The sequence below is a fragment of the Eulemur rufifrons genome, chromosome 1 (genome assembly GCF_041146395.1).
Source record: "Eulemur rufifrons isolate Redbay chromosome 1, OSU_ERuf_1, whole genome shotgun sequence".
In the NCBI taxonomy this organism is placed as follows: Eukaryota; Metazoa; Chordata; class Mammalia; order Primates; family Lemuridae; genus Eulemur; species Eulemur rufifrons.
In genome coordinates this window covers 98,165,213-98,187,085 of record NC_090983.1, presented here as the reverse complement: position 1 = coordinate 98,187,085, position 21,873 = coordinate 98,165,213, and the positions used below count along the sequence as shown (strand labels likewise).

Sequence of the window (21,873 nt, the reverse complement as noted above, 5' to 3'; positions counted from 1 at the left end):
CTGGAGGAGCCAGGAGTTGGGGCAGCCGCCCCCTCCCCACCCAGCCCCTTCGGCGGGGCCACGACCTCTGAGTCAGTGTGAACACTGCTGATGCTTATGGTTAATTGGGGTGAAGATCTGATTCATGCAACAACTTCTTACTAAACTTTTACCCAGGTCCAAGTACTATTCCATGCATTTGGGGAATACAGAATGAGTCAAAGAAGTCCCTCTTTCAATATGTTAACGCTCTATTGACAGGGACAGGCAGTGACCAAACAGGTGAAGAGGAGGAGAATACCGGACAGTAATAACCGCCACGCAGAATCTTAGAACAGAACGAGTGGCAAAGAGCAATGGAGAGGATGCTACAGTGACGTGTGAAATTGAGTTGAGAGCAACACGGCAAGAGAGAGCTAAGCGTGGGAGAAGACAAGGCTTCTGAGTGGCCAGCACAGTCCGTGCAGCAGTCCTGAGACGGGGACACGCTCGTCACGGAACAGGAAGAAGAGAAGTGGGGCTGGGTGCAGTGGGTTAGCGGGAGAACAGGAGCTAGCAGGGTTCTGTTCCAAGGGCAGTGGGAAAGGTTTGAAGCCAGATTATAATATCTCATTTTGAAAAGATCGTCACTTCGGCTGCAGGCTGGGTGCCCACTGCAGGAAGGGGGGCACAGGATGGAAGACGGGGCGGGAATCTGCCGCACGGGTCCAGTATGGGGAGCTGGGGGTGTGCAGGAAGGTGGTAGCCATGGAATTAGAGAAGAGACTGGTGAATTTGAGTATCTGTTGATGTACTGAATGAAGAATGGAGATGATGAAGAGGGAATGAGTCCCAGGTTTTGGCCCTAAGACACTCAGAAGATGAGGGAATATTTATTGCAAGGAGAAGGCTGGAAGAGTGGATTTGGGTGGCTGGCAGAAGTAGCAAGGGGACAAGGACCTAATTCTAACATTCTCACCAGTGCTACTAGGGGTGGGTAAACTCCACATTTACAAATAAGTAAACTAATGATTCGAAAATAACTGTGCCCACAAGCCAGCAAGAGTCAAACTCCAAAGTTGAACTCTTTGGACCTACCTTGGGATTCTGAGACCATCTGCTGATAGCTGGGGGAGCTAATGTTCTCCTTGCCCATTGGATAATGTGATAAAAATACTGGCTAAAATGACAGAGTACCTAGACTTTCTCCTATGTGCCAGACACAACATCTGTCTCATTAAATGTCACAGATAAAGAAACCAAGGCTCAGAAGGTCCATGTAACTTGCTCAAGATTTTCCAGCTAATAAGTGGAAGACACAAAATTTAAGATCCAATTTTATGATTCCAAAATTCATGCTCCTTTCATTTTGCTGCCACCAAACCATATCTTAAGATTAGAAAATAGAATTTTTCTTCCTGTACACATATTTGAGATAAAGTAAGTAAGCGTGGTCTTTCATAAAGTGATGAGAACAACGTACGCTTTATTTTGTGCAGGGTCTAACTGTTGATTCTTGGGCAATCCACTTTGATTATTTAAATAATTCATGGTCTGCGCAGCAATTCATTTGCAGCCGGGTACATATCACCTCTTGAATTTACGTGGGATAGTTTTTGTTTTTCCTCAGATTCACACCCACATCTTTAGCTTCATAAAAGTATCCACCTTCCTGGTAAAATACACCCACGTCTAATTTTGACATTCCATCCCCAGTGTGACATCACAAGTGAATTATTAATACATTAGGGAAGGTGGCTTTCATGCACAGTAAAGTACACTGACTTGATTCATGTGATGGTATCTTTCTTTTCTTAAGACCCGTGGCAAACTCTTACGGACACATTCTAGCTGTACTATTCTAAGGGTAACAAAATTCCCCAAGAGGGAAAAATGGAGGGCCAGACATACTTCCAGCCTGAATCATAACTGACTCACTAACCATGGGCAAGACACCAGTGTCTATGAGCCTAGACCTTCAGCTGGAGAGACCTGCTTCTGACTCCCGACTTGGCCCTGCATTCACTGTATTTCCTTAGGCTACTTCACTATTCATGTAAAGCTTTGAAGGTGATATAGCCATTTCAAAACATGTCTATACACCTGTCCCATTAACAGATGGAATCGGATTTCCCTCCCCTTGAATGTGGGCCGTGCGACTGGCATCTGCTAGTCAGAAAGCAGCAGCAGTGATGCTGCATGACTTGCAAAGCCAAGTAGCACAATACAGCACAGTCCCACCTGGCTCACTCTCTTCCCTGAGACTCAGCCACCACGCTGTAAGAAAGTCAACCAGCTCCATGGAAAGGCCGTGGGTCCCACTGAGGTTCCAGCCACATGCCCAGTGGAGACCCCCAGCATCAGCCAGCAGCCCCTGCCTCGGGTGATCCAGCCACAGCCTTCCAGACACCCCAGGTGAGGCAGCATTGCCAAAGCTGCCCAAACCACAGATTCTAGAGCAAAATCAGTGTGATTGTTGTTTAAACCACAAAATTTGATAGCAGTTTGTTACATAATAACTGATAACAGGAACAGAAGATATGCCTTTTCTTTGGGTACCTGAAACCACCTTTTATTATTTGCCTCACCTCTGTGACACCTTTCTCCTTTTTCTGTATACTACATTAGACAGAGGTTTACCCATGTAGACAGAGGTTAACCGAGAGACATTTATTAGAAGCCAGTCTCTAGCACTTAGTAGCTGTGAAAACTTGGGCAAATCACCTAACTTCTCAGAGCCCCCTCTTCACTGATAAACTGAGAATGATAATACAAACTTCATAAGACCATTGAGAGGATGAAATGTGATAACGTGTTTGAAATGCCTGCACAGAGAAGGTACTTGGTAGCCCAGAGCCGGTATCATCAGTAGCCATGGCAGCATTAAAGAGCATGCATTATAGGAAGCATGGGTTCTTTAGAGAGTCTTGTTGTACATAAACGAGAAACAGCCTTTTAGCAAAGAAATTTCAAATGCTTCCCTGATATTTTGTCTTCATAATATCATGGTATAGGTTTGTGCTTTTGATTATGCTGCTCCTGTAACAAAATACTTTTTTTAGCTTTTTTTAGTAGTATGGTGGCCACCTGGTGTAGTGAGAAGACTATGGACTTTGGGATTAGTTCTACTCATATTTTTTTTTATATAAATGTTACAAAGATAGCAAGGGATTCTGGGTCTCCTAGGGACAAAAGTGGGTGCTATTGCTTTGGTACAATTGCCCCACCTGGGAGGAAGGTCCGCATCTTGGTCCTGCCCCACCCTAATCTCCCGAGTGACTGCCATACCTGGAGAGGAGGGAATCCCCTATGACTCTGCCAATCAACTTAGTACACCAGCTGGAAAAGACTGTGGAGGACTCTCTGGCCCACAAATGTTCCATAGAGCCTAGAAATTGACCTAGAACAACCCGCATGTGTAGTAATGCAACTCCCAACTGTCCAATCAAAGTGGTTCTGTGGTGACATCTGAAGCATGAGGGAGGTCCCAATCTGGGCACTCAAAAACAAGATGCAGACCATAACCAAGTCCCTTTTTGCACCTTTCTTTTTGCTCTTCCTTAGCTGCAAAAATGGGTCTGGTCGTCATCCGTGGAGTATGTATCAAGCTCTGTAAACCTATATCTTGCTCTTGCCCTATAATCCTATCTTTCTCTCAATAAACCTCATTTTCGTGCTTGCTTTACTTTGATGCGTCTGGTCATTCTGTGGCCATGAGCGTGTCAAGAACTGACATTTCAGACTAAAACTTGACACACATATATATTTTATATATATTGTATATTTTATGTATATACAATGTGTGTATGCATGTGTCTGTGGATGGAGAGAAAGAGGGAAGTTAGGAAAGAAGGAAGGGAGAAGGAAGAAGGAAAGACATATGGGGGCAGGGTGGTGCCGTGGGACGCAAGGATTTCAGCTCTTTGAGGCGGATCTCCAAGATCTGTGCGGGTGGCGGAAGCGGCTGGCAGCAGCAAAATGATGGGCGAAGTAGTCAAAGCAAGCTCGGTTCAGCTGAAGTGGGGGAAAAGAACAGAAGCCCTGCCATGAATCAGAGGCGATCCAAGGTGATCTCTGAGCCTCTGAAGAGAGCCCTGAATTAGAGTGGGGTTAGAGAGAGATGTAAGACACGTTTCCACCCTCAGGGAGCTCACAGCTGTTTCTAGTTCACCAGGCACAGGGCGTGACCTAAAACGTCTACGTGATTAGCGCATTATGGATACGTGGTTTAGCCTGACTTACACAAACTGACAGCACGTCGGATTTGAAGGGTACCGATCCCCTGCTTTAATGGTTCCAGTGACTTCCCCATACTCCTAGAATAAAACTCACCGGCCTAGGCCTTTCTAGGCATGGCCTCTGGACACCCCCCCCCCTTTCCTGCCACCCACCTCCCCCTCTAGCCACATGGGCCTCCTCCACATTCTTCAGCCTGGAACCATCTGCCCCGGGCATGTACAAGCCCACCCCCTCCCTCATTCTCTGCTGAGAGGCCCACCCTGCCCGAGGCCTTCCCCACTGTCCCCTCCAAGACACAACTGCCCACATCCGCTCACTCTCAGGCCCCTGTCCTTCTGGACTTTCCCGCTTCACTTTTTGCATCACGATCATGTGTGCGTCTGTGTGTGGGATTCCTGACGTACCTGCTATCATCCCGTGAGCAGGAACTGTTTTCAGTGTTTTATTCCCACTGTCCAGAACAGTGCCTGGCATATAACAGATACTCAATAAATATATGGTATATGAAAGAAAATGGAAATTCTTATAATTGATCTTGTTTGGTACAAGTACTGGAAACAAAGCATTTTCAGTTTAGTAAAGCCCAGAGTACCCTGATGTGCTGTTTCTTCTCTACTAGTAATTTGGCTTTTCTGCATATCACAATTTCTTATTTAGATTTTTTTTTTTTTTTTTTTTTTTGAGAGAGAGTCTTGCTCTGTTGCCTGGGCTAGAGTGCTGTGGCATCAGCCTAGCTCATAGCAACCTCAAACTCCTGGGCTCAAGTGATCCTCCTGCCTCAGCCTCCTGAGTAGCTGAGACTACAAGCATGTGCCACCATGCACAGCTAATTTTTTGTTTCTATTTTTAGTAGAGATGGGGTCTCACTCTTGCTCAGGCTGGTCTCAAACTCCTGGTGTCAAGCGATCTTCCCACCTTGGCTTCCCAGAGTGCTAGGATTACAGGTGTGAGCCACTGTGACGGGCCCCTTATTTAGATTTCTAACCCTAATCATTAGTTTTGTACATATGAGAAGTTGGAATATTACAAATAGATGAGAAAGTTTATATGCACAAGTACATTTACAGATTGATTTGGATATACAAAGAGCGTATTATAAGTATATATATCATTATGTAATATATATGAAATAGCATATATTAGTGAACAAATAGTACATATTAATGTATATCATACACACTATAGTATTATATATTATATAGTGTAGATTATTATGTACAGTGTATACATGTATATACATATACATTTTATTATGTATGGTATATACCTGCATGTTTATTAAAGTATCAGTTATTAAGGAAAAAGAAAAAAAGAGTGAATTTTAAATACTTAAAAGAAATAGGATTGTATCCCTTTAAATTCCGTTGGAACATAACTAGGTAAAGCAATTGACTGCAGGTAGAAACCATGTGCACCCGCATGAATGAACAAACAGGAATGACTTTTAACCAGCCCATTATGGTAGGTAAATAGGGGTTCTGAAGTGCTGTAGGGCACTGGATCCTTAGCTCTCCTGCAGAAGTTAGACAGTCCTCATGGCAATCTTGTTTGCATGACTGATTTGCTCCGCAAAAGCTTTCTGTTCATAAAACCCAAAGTAAACTCTGGCTCAGGCTGTCCTACGGCTATTAGATTTCAAAGTAATGGAGCCTGAATTTCCAATGGTTTCACGTGTTTCAATACTGACTTCTTACCTATGCCTTTCAGAGCTCTCAGCTTTACGGGGAGGGTATTCCCACACAGACATTCGTTATGCAGAGCGGTGAGTGCAAACGGATGCGGACACCAGATGCTCACACCCCGACGAGGAGATCCAGCGGGGGCATTCCAGCCACCACGGAGACTGCTAGAAGGGAACTTGGGATAGGAAGGCCTTTCAATGGCCATTCCCAGCAGGGACCTGGGCACCTGGCTTCTCCGGTGACCACCTTCCGACACCTGTCTCAGTCTTGTTTTCCTTCTGGGGAAGTTGTGGGCTATGGAGCTAATTGGCCATGTGATTAAAGCATCTTCTAGATTGTGGCTTTGGTATTTATTTTTCTGTCCTCTTTGTAGGTGTTTCCTGAGCTGGGTCCTGTTTCATTTCATATGCTCATCACACGCGGCCTTCAGGACCCTGGCAAAATTCCTTCAGGCAAAATTCCTATGAAGATTCTGACACATGAGAAAAGGCCTGTGCTCAACCAGGGCATCCCTTGTACCCAGGGACAAGTGGCCGCCTCCTCCCCCAGTGACAAGGTACCGCTGACCATGGGTGCTGGACATTCCTCAGCCCTGTGGGGAAGGTGCTCTGTAGCCTGGCCTGGCCCTGCAGAAGGCTCAAGGTGGAGAGTGGCCGGCACAGGCAAGGACACATGGGGAATCACAGACACCTTTTCCACGGACCCCGCTGCCTTGGAGAGACACTGGAGAGGGTTTCTAGCCCAAACCCTCAGTGAAGGAGACAGACGACACATTTCATTGGTTGGCACTTGCCAGTAGCTCTGGGGAAGAATATCAGAGGAAACTGTCAGAAAATGACAGTGTCGTGGTTCAGTCACAAACGGAATGAAAAAGACACAGTGGTGAACCACGCATGAGCTCACCCTGCCTGTCTTCCTTCTCCTTCTCCCGCTGCTGCTACTAGATGAATGGAATCAAAGCCCAAGCCAGCGCTGAACGAGGCTCTGGGGGCGCCCTTCAGGGAGCCGCAGGGCCACCCACGAAGGAAGGAGCGTGTGTGTCGCAGAAGCTGCTGCGTCTGGCGAGGATGGCACAAACCCTTCGCTGCTGCCGGGAATTCGCCCGATTCAGGCGGCCCTGGCAACCCCGCGCCCTAGCAGAGAGAGCTCTGGCTGCTCTTGTCTCTCCTCATCTGTTACCCTACACAGTAAAGACGATCATAAAAGCTACTATGTCCCCTGACTGCCCCACTTCCTGTGCCTTTTGGCTCTTTGGGGCTTTGCATGGTGTGTCAGAAATAGCATTTGACTTCTGGTGAAGCTGGTCACGAGAACCAGATCTGTCCCTGCCCACCTTTAATGTGTGGCATTAAACCGGCATCTCACTCTCTCCGAGGCTTTGTTTTCTGAAAGGCCAGATGGGGATAAGCCGTACTGTGCTGATCTGCTGTCTGGTTAGAGACGATGCTTGCACAGTGCCCCGCGTGTAGCCTCAAACATAAGAAGCCTCCGTCACTGGTGGCCGTTCAATAGTTTCTTCTTTCTCTCATCTTGCCGTCTTTCACTTGCTCCCTTTATTTTGTGTAGTACCGATGGGGCTCAGAAAGCAGTTCCCCAAAAGGAAGGCCTCGGAAGCAAAAAATTTCTCTGACCTCCAGGCCCCCTGCCACTCAGTCCCACTCTCCCTGAGTGTGGCCCTAGAAACTAGAGTCCCTCTTCCCCAAGGTGGGTCATAAAAGCCAGAACCACTTTTCCCCAAATCCAGCCATAACACCTAAAATCATTCTATGTAAAAACTGGCCATGAAGAAATTACCTGACCTACCTTGTTTGACTGTAGGTCGTAAGAGCCCCAGCCCAGAGAGGGCCCTCACCCAGGAGGAAGGAACGCAGCTCAGAGTAGTCAGGAAGAATCTAGACAGACAGGCCCGGCTAGGTTTCCTCACTCTGTTAGCATTAGACTGTATCCTTTTCGTTCAGTCATATTTCTACATGGCTGTCCATACTTTGTTGAACCTAAGCATAAAAATGGACAATTTCCAGGTCCGGGCCTGGTGACTCAGTCAATGCCTGTAATTTTAGCACTTTTTGAGGCTGAAGCAGGAGGATCACTTGAGCCTAGGAGTTTGAGACCAACCTGAGCAACATAGCGTGACCCTGTCTCTACAGAAAATAAAAACATCAGCCAGGTGTGGTGGTGCCTGCCTGTAGTCCCACCTACTCAGGAAACTGAGGCAGGAGGATCACTTGAGCCCAGGAGTCTGAGGTTGCAGTGAGCTATGATTGTGACATTGCACTCTAGCCCAGGTGACAGATGAGACTCAGTCTCAAAACAAAGAAAAAAAAAAAAAAGGACAATTTCCCCCATATCTTTGGGTCTTCATTCTGAAGGTTCCTGTATATAAACACTAAAAAATTTGTATGTCTTTTCTCCTATTTAGGGGGCCAGGGGCCTTGCTCCTTATGGTACGGAGAAGAATCTATAGCAAGAAGGCATCCTCCACTTTCTCTTCTTATTGATTTAAGTCTACTGCATCCACAGTTTACAACACTTTACAGCTTCTACTAACCCTGGCCTCTAGTTAGTAGTGGCCAATAAGCTGTAGGAATCAGCCCACACAATTTACAAAAACAAAAAATTAACAACAAACAATATTTATAATTGTCTTGATCCCCTTTCCATTTCTCAGATTGCCAAAGTTAACGCAAAATAATACTCACTGCTGGGAAATGGACACTCGATCCCACAGTGCTGTTGGAAGTACAAAGCGGTGCGACCCTGATACATGGCAGAAGTCAAAATGGCAAAAGCCTTAAAAATATGCTCACTCTCTGCCCTGGAAATGGCACCTCAAGGAATTTATCCTGAGGATATAATCAGCTATGTTCACAAAGATCTGCTTGAAAAGTGTTCTTGTAGCACTACTTGAAAAAATGGAAACAAACTACATGTCCAAATAGGAGACTTATTAATTGGAATACATCTATATAACGTAATGAGCTGTTGTTAATAAAAATGATAGCATGAAGCCATATTTATTGATGTGGAAACATATTTGTACATTTTGTGTGTGACAAATACAGGTTGTAAAACAGTGTCGCTGGGGCAGGTATGTCTTTTCTGCGTACACCGGCTTTGACCAGATAGAGGAGAAACTCGCCCAACTCTTCTATTAAACAGAATGGCAGGCAGGCAAGTAGGAGCAAGTCTCTACCATCCTGTCCTCACCTTCTGTCCTTAGCCTTCCCCAGGGGGAAGGAAGTGGCTTAGTGATAGGAAAGACCGGAAACATGTCCCTGGAGGTGTGTGCCCTGGGTGTTGGCTCTCAGATCCATGTGGCTACAAATGGTGCACATTGTTCTTTCCATTCCTGCTTCCAGGAGGTGAGCTCACCTACTTGGGGGCCCAGGTGGCTTCTGTCCCTAGGCAAGGGTGGAGGCTGGGGCCACACATCTATGGCACTGTCAGGGTAAATGCTCTGTAGCCCCACCACACCGCAAGCAGTGTTTGGTCTGCAGGTGGAGGTGGAGGGTGGAGGTGGCCCATGCTGCATTCTCCAAGCCGGCTCACCGAGAGGAAGCAGACACTGCACGCACACACCCATCAGCCTCCTTCATCTCCCTTCTTTGGTCCAGAACCCGTGGGGAAAAGAGGATTCATGAGGACCCTCACACCCAAACAGATGGATAGTAGGTTCCCATGGAGTCGGGGAGTGTACAGGGGGAAGGATTCACACCTCAATGCTACAGTGGTCATCCCCAGGGGGTGAGATTATCTGCAGGCATGAGTTTTCTAATCAATTCTATTACCACATAATTATTATAATCATTCTATTTACACCTTTAAAGTACAAATAAGATTCCCCTTTGTGCTTGTTTCCTGTTACAGCACACATTTTGGACCTTCCCTGCTGAGATGGAAGCTGGTGAGCAAGCTAGCATTTGTTGGATACCCAATATGCCTCTAGCACAGTACAAGGAGTTTTTTCTACATTTTTTCTTCAGTCTTCACATCAGCTTTAGGGGGCAGGATTTTCATGCAAACTTTGCAGATGGTAAAATTGAAACTGCAGAAATTGAGCAACTTGCACAGTGTCACATAATGAGTAAATGGCAGGATTAAGCCCTTACTCTCAATATGGCTGCTCCCAATCCATGCCCTTCCCATTGGAACATAATCAGGGAATGGAAGACAGTTGAGTTGGCAAAGGGCACAGGTATAAAGGTAATGGTGGAGCCAAACTGATATCACAGAATGCATATGCTAAAGGAAGTCTCACGGTCAACATGAGCACACACCCAGTTCCCCTCTAATTTTCACAAACCCAGTCCTTAGAAAACCGGAAGCAATGCAAAGAAGAGCAGAGAAGGTGACTTCTGGAGAGAGATACCCTGGGACAGGGCTGAGAGGAGCACGTGCAGTCTGGACAGCCAAGGGAGAGAGAAACGTGAATAAACACGAACACTGACTCTCACGGGGCAGTACCCTCTGAGGACTCTGGGAAAGGGACACCAACCAGCGTCTGCGATGTAATCAGCCCTGCAAGCACGGCTGAATCCGAGGAGAGCACCATAATTGATTTTCACAATGATGATCCTGAGTCATCAAGAAAAGGTTACATTTTATGTTCAGAATTCTCTGTTTAAGAAGGCAAGGAAGCGTGTAATCCATTTGAGAAAGATTTTCATTTTAAATAGTTAAAAATTCTTTGGAAAGATTTTTGGTGCTTAAAAGGATAAGTGACAGTTATCTGGAAAATTCACTTATGTGGAACAAAGTCTTCCCTGAAGATTCTAGATCAGCCAGGCAGTGTGTTGCATTTAGTTAGGCTTCTGTCACTTCTCCTTTGTTGACATTTTATTGTCTGTTTTTCTTCAGCCTTTCAAAATCCCTAACTTCCAAGTGCTGGACTGTATGCTTCTTGAGGCTAGAGACTGTGACACCCTTTCTTAAATACTTCATACCCTTGTGGCCTTTTCTCTCCCAGGAAACAAATGATGAACTGACATTCACAGAAATGACCGACTCCCTGGGCATGCATAAATTTTGACAAATCCCTCCTGGCATTTTGCAAAAGCTCTCCTGGGTCTTGGTAAGCAGTCCTAGAATTTGTTTTGTTTTGTGCCAGCATGTTAATAACTACATTAACCAATCACTCTTTAAAGAAAATAGGAAAAAATAATTAAATAGGATTAGTCTAATTATTTCTAAAAGCAAACTTTATTTTTAAAAAGTCACTTCCACAAAGACCTCCCCTTTTCAGGTGCTATTCCCGATGTGCCGTGCCGGCCCCCTGGCCTGATGCTGCTCCTTTACGCATCCTCTGCCCCAGACACAACTTGTCCCTCCTGGGTGAGTGTGCTGAGATCCTGGTACCTTCTCATGCTCTAGTCCCTCTCCCAGAAATAGCATTTCCTACTGCCACCCTTTCTGTGCTGAGCTCAAATGCCCTCGTCAAGGGCCCTTACTCTCCAGCAGCTCTTCATTCTCCTAACTGTTGCAGGATGGCTGTTGTATTTGTTTTCTTTTTGACAATGAGAAGAAAACCTTGATAGGGGACAGAACTCTCTCGAGGTCCTGTCCTGGGTTACAGAGCCAGAACTAGAACATAGCTGGACCTCTCTTGGCCACATTTCTCTCCAATGCACAGTGAACAACTGCGACTGTAGCCCCCTTCTTGGCAAATATCCCTCTCCTTGATCCTCTGGGTTTGGGAGGCCCATCTGTCCCGCATGGCACGCACAGAGGGACAGAGGACCGGCAAGCCTTACCTGGCGTGTTGAGCAGGCGGGACCTCCTGCAGTGGTAGGCCACCTCCTGCTCACAGTGCTCCGAGTGGTCAATCATGGCCTCCAGCTGCTCCACGCTGCCACCGTAGTCCAAGGCCATGGCGTAGGGCTTCTCGGGGTTGGCGCCCCGCACGTGGGTCAGCTCTGTACTGTTGTGCTGCACTGACGTCCAGATCTTGTCCTCTGCCCAAACAACACAACCCAAAGCAAGAAACGTGAGATGGGAGGTCAAAAAAGTGGCATCCAAACAGTGTGATGGGCCACTCAGCATGCAACCATTAATCGTCGCCTGAGTGTTCAACTTATGCAGAGTATCAGCACAGAAATTTTGTTCCTCATGGAGCTCCACCAGAGTTAGTATAAGGGTCAATAATCTTAAAGGCTGAATTTGTAGAGTCTTTATTCCACAGGCTTTATGCTAAGCATTTAATGCCTATGATTTCAGTTAAAATTGATGATACCCAAATTGGAAGGGATCCAATAGTGCTATGTCAAGACTTGTTCTAAAAATGTGAATGAGGAGAATTAGGCAGCTCACTCAAGATCACATAGTTAACAAGTGACTAAGCAAGCATTAGAACCAAGGGTGTCTGGCTGCAAAGCCTGCACTTCCAGCTACTGACACACTTCCTCATAAGAGAAACACTAGCATAGATAATTTTCTCAGAGAACCATTTTCTCAGAGAACAAGGTTGAGATTGTATGATCCACACTGCACATGTAATGCACTTAATTACAGATTTTTAAAAATTGTTTATTCTCCCTATTATCTCTATTTGCAAAAAAAAAAAAAACAAAAACAAGAAAGGTTTACAATAAGGGAACACGCAGGGAGGAGGATGTTTAAATCAGGTTGAAGGACATGTTTTGCCTAATACAGGAAAGGCCGGAAGGCAAGGAGAAAGGAGAGATTGAGAGATCCATATGTGAAGCCTATTTCTGCCGATAACAAGCTAGAACAAGTCATTTCCCTTTTCTGAAGCTCATTTCTATAGTCAGTTAAAAACAACAACACTGACAACAAAAATGAGACCACAATACTAGTGATGCCAAGGCAGGGATGTTAATATAAAATAGCAACCAAAAATAGGAAGTTGCAAGGCCCTATCTGGGATGCATCAGACACTCTGCAGTAATAACCTGGGCTAAAACATTTACTGCAATTGGACATGCAATTTAATTCTGAACATCCTCCCAAATAAAGCAAAAGAGAAAATAGGAAGACTTGAAAAGCTTTTGTCATCTGGGAATCTTGCCCACATAATTGCACCATTACTCTTCATGGGTTCTCAGAGCTGAGAAGGAACCCAGCATAAAAATCATGTGCTTGTCCCTCCCCCACCCTCTCGGTTAACAACTGGAGAAACTAAGGTCCAGAAAGTGAAGAATGACTCAAAGCGTATCTATAGACGATGAGATGAGCACATGCTCTGAAAGTAGCCACGGTTAATGAGCATGACTGAGCAGGAGGATCACAGCAGCTGACATGACTGGGCTGAAAAGAGAAAGGAACTGACCCCCTCACAGGTGCCTATGTGAACTCTCTCTCTCCACTAACTCTGTGCACGACTTGGGACAAGTCACTTCATGGCCTGGCACTTCAGTTTCAAAATATGAGAAGGAGGAGGAGGAGGAAGAGAAAGAGGATTTGGTTTTCATGATCTCTAAAGGATTGTCCAACTCTAAAAATGGAAATACTTCTCGCAACATAAAATTAAATTATGCTTAATTTTTCTGACTCATCTTAAGACTATTCTCTAAAACCAGCCCATTGATAACCCACATGTTCCCATCATTTTAGTGAGGAAGGATTACATTTTCTAGAAAGAAAGAAAAAAAAAAATCAGTCATTAGATTCTGACTTTGAAAATAAAAATAAGACATGATTGATATTGGTAAAAATAACAATATTGCAAAACTAACCCCAAATTTTACACATGTTGGTGGTACCAATATAGAAAAATGCTGATAAAATAACCAAAGAAAAATTATCATTCAATAAAAGATTACTGAAGAGAGAGAAAAAAGATGGACAGTTTTGAAATATCCATAATGCTTATGAGAAGAAGATAAGGAAAACCCCGTCTCATCTATAATAATACATGCTATATTACTGCTCAGTACTAGGACATTTTACATATATTATCATGTCCAGTACTCATAACAAGCTACCACCGCAGACATCACCAGTACATAGACATGTATGTGTGCGTCTAGTGCTGCTTGCTAAGTGCATGTACATATTCACAAGCGCCAGCTTCAAATACCGTATGAGGAACGGTAGGAGAGATGATTACTTGAAGCCCAGATCCTATTAGCTGGCTTTTATTTCAGAGCTGGTGTGTGTCCTCTGATTATTTTTCTCCTGGGAGATAGTGGGGTAAAGACTGAAAACAAGAAGGTAAATGGGCATTATTTTTTCTGTTTATTTATCTATCTATCCATCTACCCATCCATCTAGTAAACTTGTCCCGCGTCTCAAAGTGTCCAATCTCATTCCAAAGTTGGTTCTGCACAACATTACTAAATAATACGGACTTCTATCTCCCTCTAAGTGTACACAGATTTTCACATCCATATATCCATTCATCTACTTGCTCATATATTCATTTATTGATTTGCTTATTCATTTACTCCTTGAGTCACTTTACCCAAATCATATTCTATCTTTGGCCAGATGGGAAAAGGAATCTGTATCAAGGAGTAAACCTTTCATCTTCCAGTCACTGATATCATTATTGTTATTGTTCCTCTTATTCTATCTTTTCTTCCTCGGCTATATTGGTAGCTGTATGGATTTAGCCAGTCATCCAGACTGCACATGGAAAGCCCAGGGGTTAATGCTACTGCAGGAAAGTTGGCTTTGGCGCTTAGTGTGGACTGGGGAAGGGTGGTTTGAACTGGAGGAGGTGTATGTGAAAGTCCTCTCTGAAGGATTTCAATCAAGCAAACTTCATTTGGCAGACTTTTAGGTGAGTGAGGAAGTGGAGATTCACACCCAAGTGGACACACACATGGCTTCAATTAAAATTGGATCCACAAAGTGAATGTTCAAGATGGTCGATTTGGCCAATGGACAGTAGAGACTAGTGGACACAGCTTGGGCTATGGAGTCAGAGTATCTGGGGTTGGGTGCCAGATCAACTCCTGCTGGTCAAGCAACCTCAGTCAAATTATTACTTCTCGAAAGTGCAATTTCCTCATCAGTGATAAGTAAAAAGCAGCAATGCTACCAACAATACCATTGAACAGCTTGGATTTAGAAACAGGCCTGTCCAGATTGGAATCTGTATTCTGCTGCATGTCAGCAGTGAAAGTTATATAGGTCTCTGAAGTTCCCTCATTGGAAAACAGGGATATTATAATCAATCATTTCATCCATAATCATATTATAATGATTTGGTGTCATGTTTTACAGGGACACATAACAGATTATAGGGCATTCAAAAGAGTGAAGAATCTATACGTTAGAACTTTCTGTAACATCAGAACAAGAGACTGGACTTCACTCCTTAGAGAGTTGGGGGTGGGGAGATGATCTTGCAAATGAGGTTAATGAGCATGATGGACTGCAATTTCCTGTGATACAGCTGCTGCTGCTGCTGTATATGATAAATTATCACTGCCTTGTTCAGTTCTCTTTTCACTGAGGAATAGCCTCATGTGACTATTTATTTGTGTCCTTTGCATTTCCTGAAATTTCTTCAACAGGTCTTGGTTTTTAGTACTCATGGACCCAGAAACCTGGAAGAACATTGCCCTCTCATACTATTTTTTGCTACCCAGGTCATTCTATTTCCTTACTTCTACTGTATACCACCCCCTCGATCTCACCATTAGAAGCATGGCTTTATCTCCCTAACTGCTGAAAAGCGTACAGGTATTGAGTTGCCCAAGACCAAAGAAAGGAGTACATTTGGAGATTTTTGAACAGGCAGGGACCTATCATCATCAGCTTAGAAGGGAAATAGGGCCACTTCACTAAGCATTCTAGTTAGCTTAAAGTAAATTATTATATATCTAAAATACTTGCTTTTTTAAAGTTGCTTTCAGCACAGTGGGCTGGCCTGAGTATGAATGACCTCAGGACCCAGATCCATACCAGCTGCTGTGCTGCCTTTATGTGCAAAGGGGTTACAGGCCATGAGCCATCAAATAGCACACAAGATGAAGTTCCAAAGCATTCTTTCAAAGACATAACCACATATTGTTTTGTAAACTAGTAAAGCATTTCCCAAATTGCATTGTGAGTTTTAGCTTTCTATCTCCCTGTAAAGCTATGAGATCTTCCAGGATGTAAAATGTGTCATCATTCTTGTGTTCAAATATATGCCCAGTTAGTTTTGTGCTAGCTACCAGAACACATACCCAGGAGGAAAATGCCCTAATTCCTCCAAATCTTACCATCACTTCAGGGAGAAAGTTGTGTACACAAGAATGAGAAATGTCTCAGGATATTACAAGTACTCTAGAGATTACCGGAGTGAGTGTGCAGAGGTCTGTTGGGCAGGTTTCATAGCGGTCGGGGGAGAGGGCAGCTCATAGAAGCTGGCCCAGTGGAGACTGTGAACTGTTTTTCTTGAGAGTTTTCAAGGTCAACAGGGCTCGTTCACCCTCAGACTACCAGAGCCTAGGCTAGCACTGAGCGCCTTAGGACTTCTGGGTATCTTTGTCAAGTGAAAAGATAATTAATCACCACCATTTGTATTGTGCCAGGTTCTGGGTTTCAGCATCTCCGAAGTTGTTCTTCTATGCAGATATTATGTAATGGTCCAAATTTAAAAGAAGTTTCAAGTTTAAGATCAAAACATGCACATGTACATGCACACCCACATGCACACAACAAGAGAAAAAGATAAAGTCGTACCAGCACACTAATAATGATGTAATATTCTAGAACATTTTGTATTATCATCCTTGTGGTGAAGTCTTCCCTGCTTATCACCCCAGAAAAGCTCTTGAGCAATCTTTACTCCCTGGTCTCTAGGTGGCCTACCTGGTTCTTCTGGCTCTCATCTCAGAAGCTGTAAACTGTTTACATACAGAGCCACAATTTAATTTTCTTTCATATTTTTTCTCTCATTATATCTGATTGGTCTTATTATTGTGATCATTATTATTAATAATAGTAATTACAGATGCTGTAAGCTGTTCCATCCGTTACCATGGGGATCAGCACTCAGAAGAAAGAACAAACAAAAGGGAAGTAAAAAAGGAAGAGACAAGAAATAACTCTGATTAATAAGACCTCATTCTACACACATATCTGTCTCTTTGCAGAGCCAGAAAAAAACTGCAATTTTTCTATCACAATGCTAGAAGGAAGGGAGGTCTACAGATTGTCAATACCCAGCTTAATTGAACTGAAATCACTGTGGGGAGCTGCTTATATCCTTTGAACAGTGTGCCAATTCACTTACACTCCTACTGTAATAAAGCAAGTCTATATTAAGGTCCCTGGGGTCACTTCTGGTACAGTTATCTATGTTGACAAAGTGAATTTTCTATGCCAAAAGGTAAAGACAGTCTAAATAATCCTCAAAGTATTATCTCTACTACTCATTTGCCATCTACTCATGTGTGGTCTTGTGATATCTCTTGTCATTTCGCATTGGTCGTTATTTAATTTTTCATATGTTTGTCACTTGTCTCCCCATTTAAATCATAGGCAATGGTTGCTGAGTAAATACAGGCCTGGGAAAGGCTTCCGCAGTTCACAGAAGCCGACGCTATAGAGGAAAGCTGGGCTTTGCCATCGCCAGGCCTGGCTTTCAGTGCCAGCTATGCTGCCCACTAGATTCCAGAACAGGAAGAGACACGTCACCTCCCCAAGCCTCCTTTGTAACCTGGGCGTCACCCATGGTGCAGTGTTGTCTTGAGCACTGAACGGAAAACACAGGCTTGGGACCAGGTGCCGTGGCTCGCACCTGTAATCCCTGCACTTTGGGAAGCGGCGGTGGGAGAATTGCTTGAGGACAGGAGTTCAAGGCCAGCCAGGACAACACAGCAAGACCTTGTCTTTAAAAACAGAAAAAAAAAAAAAAAAAAAAAAAAAAAAGCACAGGGTCGAGTTGAGCACAGCGCTGACTGGGTGTAGGTCCTCTCTCTTCACGACACTTTGTCTGGTACCTGACTCCAAATCAAAGCAGAACTGCTACCTGCTATGAGCCCTTCTACTGGAGCCATGCAGGGGGGATCCAAAGAGATCATTGCATCATTAGATACGCTTCTGGGAACCTGTGCTGAGGGGGTCGATTCCACCTACCCCCCGCCCCAACCTTTAAAGGGAAGGAAGACAATTGGTGAAAAGTGGTTTCCAACTCCTTTAAACAGCTTCAGAATTCCCACAGGAGCTGTTTTCCCTCCCCTGCATACCAGCCCCGCTGCCTGTGCGAGAATCTATCAGGCTCGCTGAAACCACGGCAGGCGCGGCTGCTTTTAGCGTCTGGGCTGCTGCTGTGGGAGGGGCGCGCATTACCGGTTCGCCGCGGCTGAGACGGCCGCGTGCCTGTGCATTAGCCGCCACGCGGACACCGCAGCTCCGAGCACGGGCGGCTCCGTCCATTACCGCCTTCCCCCTGCCCACGTGGGCCGCACTTTACGACTTCCAGACAGCATACTTGACTGTGATTTATCCTCACACTTCGCTCTGGCCTTTACTTTTTATGTACATTTTTGGAATGGGTTATTTTTTTTTTTTTTCTTTTTCCTTGTGTTAAAATAGTTGGCATGATCAAAGAAACCTGGGAAATCTGTTTTATGGTCTTAGTGGGTGGCTGTTTGGACCCGAATCTGGGTACACTAATTTATTTTTTGAAAAAAACATTAAGCACCTAGTGTGTGCAGAGCACAACCTTAGGGACTGGAAAGGGGTGGGATGAGGGATGCAAGGTTGGCTAACTCTGGATTCTGAGCGCAAGGAGCTCACAGATGGTTTGGGGAGGGCAGGCCACCTGGCATCAGGTGAGTTGAGGTGAACATCTGGCAGCAGCTGTGGGTGGGGGGAGCTCAGGGGAAAGGGGTGAGGACAAGATGCCCCTGCCCTAACTGATGTCCAGTGTGTTGGCCTTTTGGGTAAGGAAAAGGGAGGAAAAAAGCCCTAAATCTAAGTCACCAGCTTGGAAGAGGACTGTGAGTTTCTTGGGAGGGTCTTTGATGCCCGTTAGAGGGTTTTATTCAGGCTTTAGGAGTATCTTTGTGGCAGACACTATTTTGGTGCACTCTGAGGATACACAGTGGGGACTCACACAGACCTAAATTCAGTTCCTAGATGTGTCACTTGCTAGCTGAAGGATGCTGGATATGTTCCTCCACCTTTTCCAACCTCTGCTGTCTCCAAATACAAATGAGAGATGATCCCTACCTCACACTTAATCGTGTGGGAATTTATGACCCAGGACCTGGGACACAAGCACATAATAAATAGTAGTTTTCATCCCTTTGTTTAGAAGATCTAAAGTGGCCAGTGTTGAACTCAGAGGACTTCATGAGCTAGTGAGCTGACCACAAAGGGCTTGCCTTGGTGCCATGAAGAGATACCCAAAGGCAACATTTTCTTCTCCTTTCATCAGGTCGGACAAGAAGACAAGCCTTCCCTAAGTGTTAGACTGTCTATTAATACTTACTCTGCTCTCACGGAGCTTATAATCTGATTCTGGAGGAGACAGACAGAAAGAAAACTCAAAGAGGAGAGCAGAATTATTCATCGTTCTTTCAGCTGACATCTCCACTCTGGAGCTCATGACACCAGAGATGACCAGAGCCAATGTCAACTCCAGTGGGTAGCCTTTGCTCTTTCCACCAGCATCCTGCGCTTGTTGCTTTCCCACAGTGTTACCACAACCTGTTGACTCACTCCCCCTGCAAAACTTCAATTGCTACACATGAAAAGGGCATCTCAGAAATCTTCCCGTGTCTAACACCTGACCCACAGTAGGTATTCACTTACTGCTGAACTGAATGTTCAACAGACTGCCAGGATTTTTACTAACTTCAGTGACAGCGCTTGAAATCAGCAGGAAAGTGATACAAGGTAAGAAAGGATGTTTAGCTATGCACTTGAAATTCGGCTGTGCAGCCAAGGTTGTCTATTGCAAATAGCAGAATATTGGAAAAAAATTAAATAAGCATCCTTAGGTGTCTGATTGAATAAAGTATAGTTAACTGACACAGTAAAGTACAATGCAGCCATAATAAATAATACATAAGATCTCAGTTTACAGACATCTAGAGTGAGTTCCACTATATATTGTAAAGTGACAAAATCAAGGTACTGATGCATAGAGGAGTATGATAGATTTTATGAGAGAATAAAGGAGAAAAATGAACACACACAGGAAGGACGAACTAATATAAATGGTTATCTTTTAGAGATGGGTAAGAATGAGATGAAGGCAATGAGAGTGAGAGCAAAATGCCTCTGGTCAAGCAGTGTGTGTATATTTATCTGTATTTGACTTTTGTAGCATAAACATATTTTACACTGTCAAAACATAAAATTAAATCAAAAGGACGAAGAAAAGGTAAGTCCTAAAATTGCATACTAATCAGAAACAAAAATACCTAACTACATCAAACTGATAAAATAACCACAAAAAAGAAAAAAGGAGGTAATTCAAGTAACTTTTCCATACAGCATTCTGTCTGACTATACACCCTCAGCAGAATATATTCTAAGAACAAAAATTAAAATTCAAGGAAATCTTAAACTTTGCTTTTGTTATTGATGCTGATATCGTTGATGTGATTCTGAAACTGTGCGGATAGAGCAAATGAGTGAATATGGTGATGTTGTTGGGACGAGTTCTCACTGCGAGAGAAAATATATATAACAGAGAGAATGATGAGAAAGAAACCCAGTGGAACTGGATTTGAATTGGAGATGACCTTATGAACTCATAAAACACACACACACACACACACACACACACACACGCTTGCTCTATCCACTGAAAGGACCTAGAAACAATTTGCAAACCTAACACCTAGATCTTGCTTTCCAAATACCATTCCCTACAAAGAGGAAGTAGGCTTCTTTAGGGAAATAGCTGAGGCTGTGTGGAGGGTAGGGAAAGTTCAAGGTGACATCTCAGAAGATCTTGCTGTGCTCAAAGGTAAAGCAATGCTCCACAATTAATGGGGACAGGTAAAAAAGAAACAGGAGCAGATTTAAAGGGACCGTGATAAGCCATTTGGGGGAATATCTGAATGTCAGAAAGAGTAATGATGGTAACAGTTACAATGCTTTAACATAAAATAATTTATGAGTCCATAGTGACGTGAGGGAGGTGGAGGCCTGGGGAGAAAGCAAGAGCGCCTCTGCAGAGAAGGCCACAGAGTGACAGTCACAGGTTAGGAAGGAATTATAACGTTAGAAAAACAACATTTTACAAATTCCAGGGTAATGATTTAAAAGAGTCAGAACCATTAACGGATTGGGCGGGAACGCTGGGCAACAGCACTTTCACACAGGGTCCGCGTGGACACCGCAGACCAGGTGCTGGTTACAAGCCCGCTGCACGACGCAGAGCTCTGGCAGAACCGCTTCACCCCGCGAGGGAGCCGCGCAGCCCCGGTGATGGACGGACTGCCCTCGTGTGTCTGCTGACGGGCGCACTGCGGAGGCGCACGGTGCCCACGGGGTTTCCTTGCCAAAATGTTCCAACAATAAATAATCAGAAAAAAGTCCACAATATGGAGCATTTTCCTTACCAACTGACTTATACGCTTCAAAAAGATCAATGTCATAAGAACCAATCAACCAACCAACCAAACAACAAAAAGAAAAAGAGAAAGAAAAATTAAGGCGTCGGGGAGGGGGCCTTCCAGAAAAAAGGAGACTAAAGCGACATTCCAGTCAATTCCAAAGCGTGGACACTGCTTGAATCCTGAATCGATATATGAAAATAGACACCGCTATAAAAGACATGTATGAAAAACATGGACTATGTATTGGATAATGTTAGCTGAATTAATGTTTATTTTCTTACATGTTGGCTTTAGTGGCGTGCTTGTATAGGGGAATATATTTGTTCTTAGGAGAGAAGAGCTGACTTCTTTAGGTTTAAATTATCAGTGTGTCCACAGTTTACTTTCACATGGTTCGGAAATAAAATATTTGAGAAGGTGGGGGAGGGGAGACAGACAGGGGAGGCAATGAGGATGGCACAGGTACCCAAACGTGGCAAATGGCAACACTTGGAGAATTTAGGTGAAGGGTATATGGC

At 44.3% G+C, this 21,873-nt stretch overlaps 1 protein-coding gene across 2 annotated transcripts in view; it reads right to left on the bottom strand.

Moving 5' to 3' along the window:
* Window positions 1-21,873, bottom strand: part of CNTNAP5 (contactin associated protein family member 5) — a 770,280-nt gene that overhangs the window by 225,837 nt on the left and 522,570 nt on the right. For both annotated transcript variants that reach the window (XM_069473762.1, XM_069473772.1), the window contains exon 13: window positions 11,630-11,830. In XM_069473762.1, coding sequence (XP_069329863.1) covers window positions 11,630-11,830 — 201 coding nt within the window. The remainder of the gene's footprint in view (window positions 1-11,629; window positions 11,831-21,873) is intronic.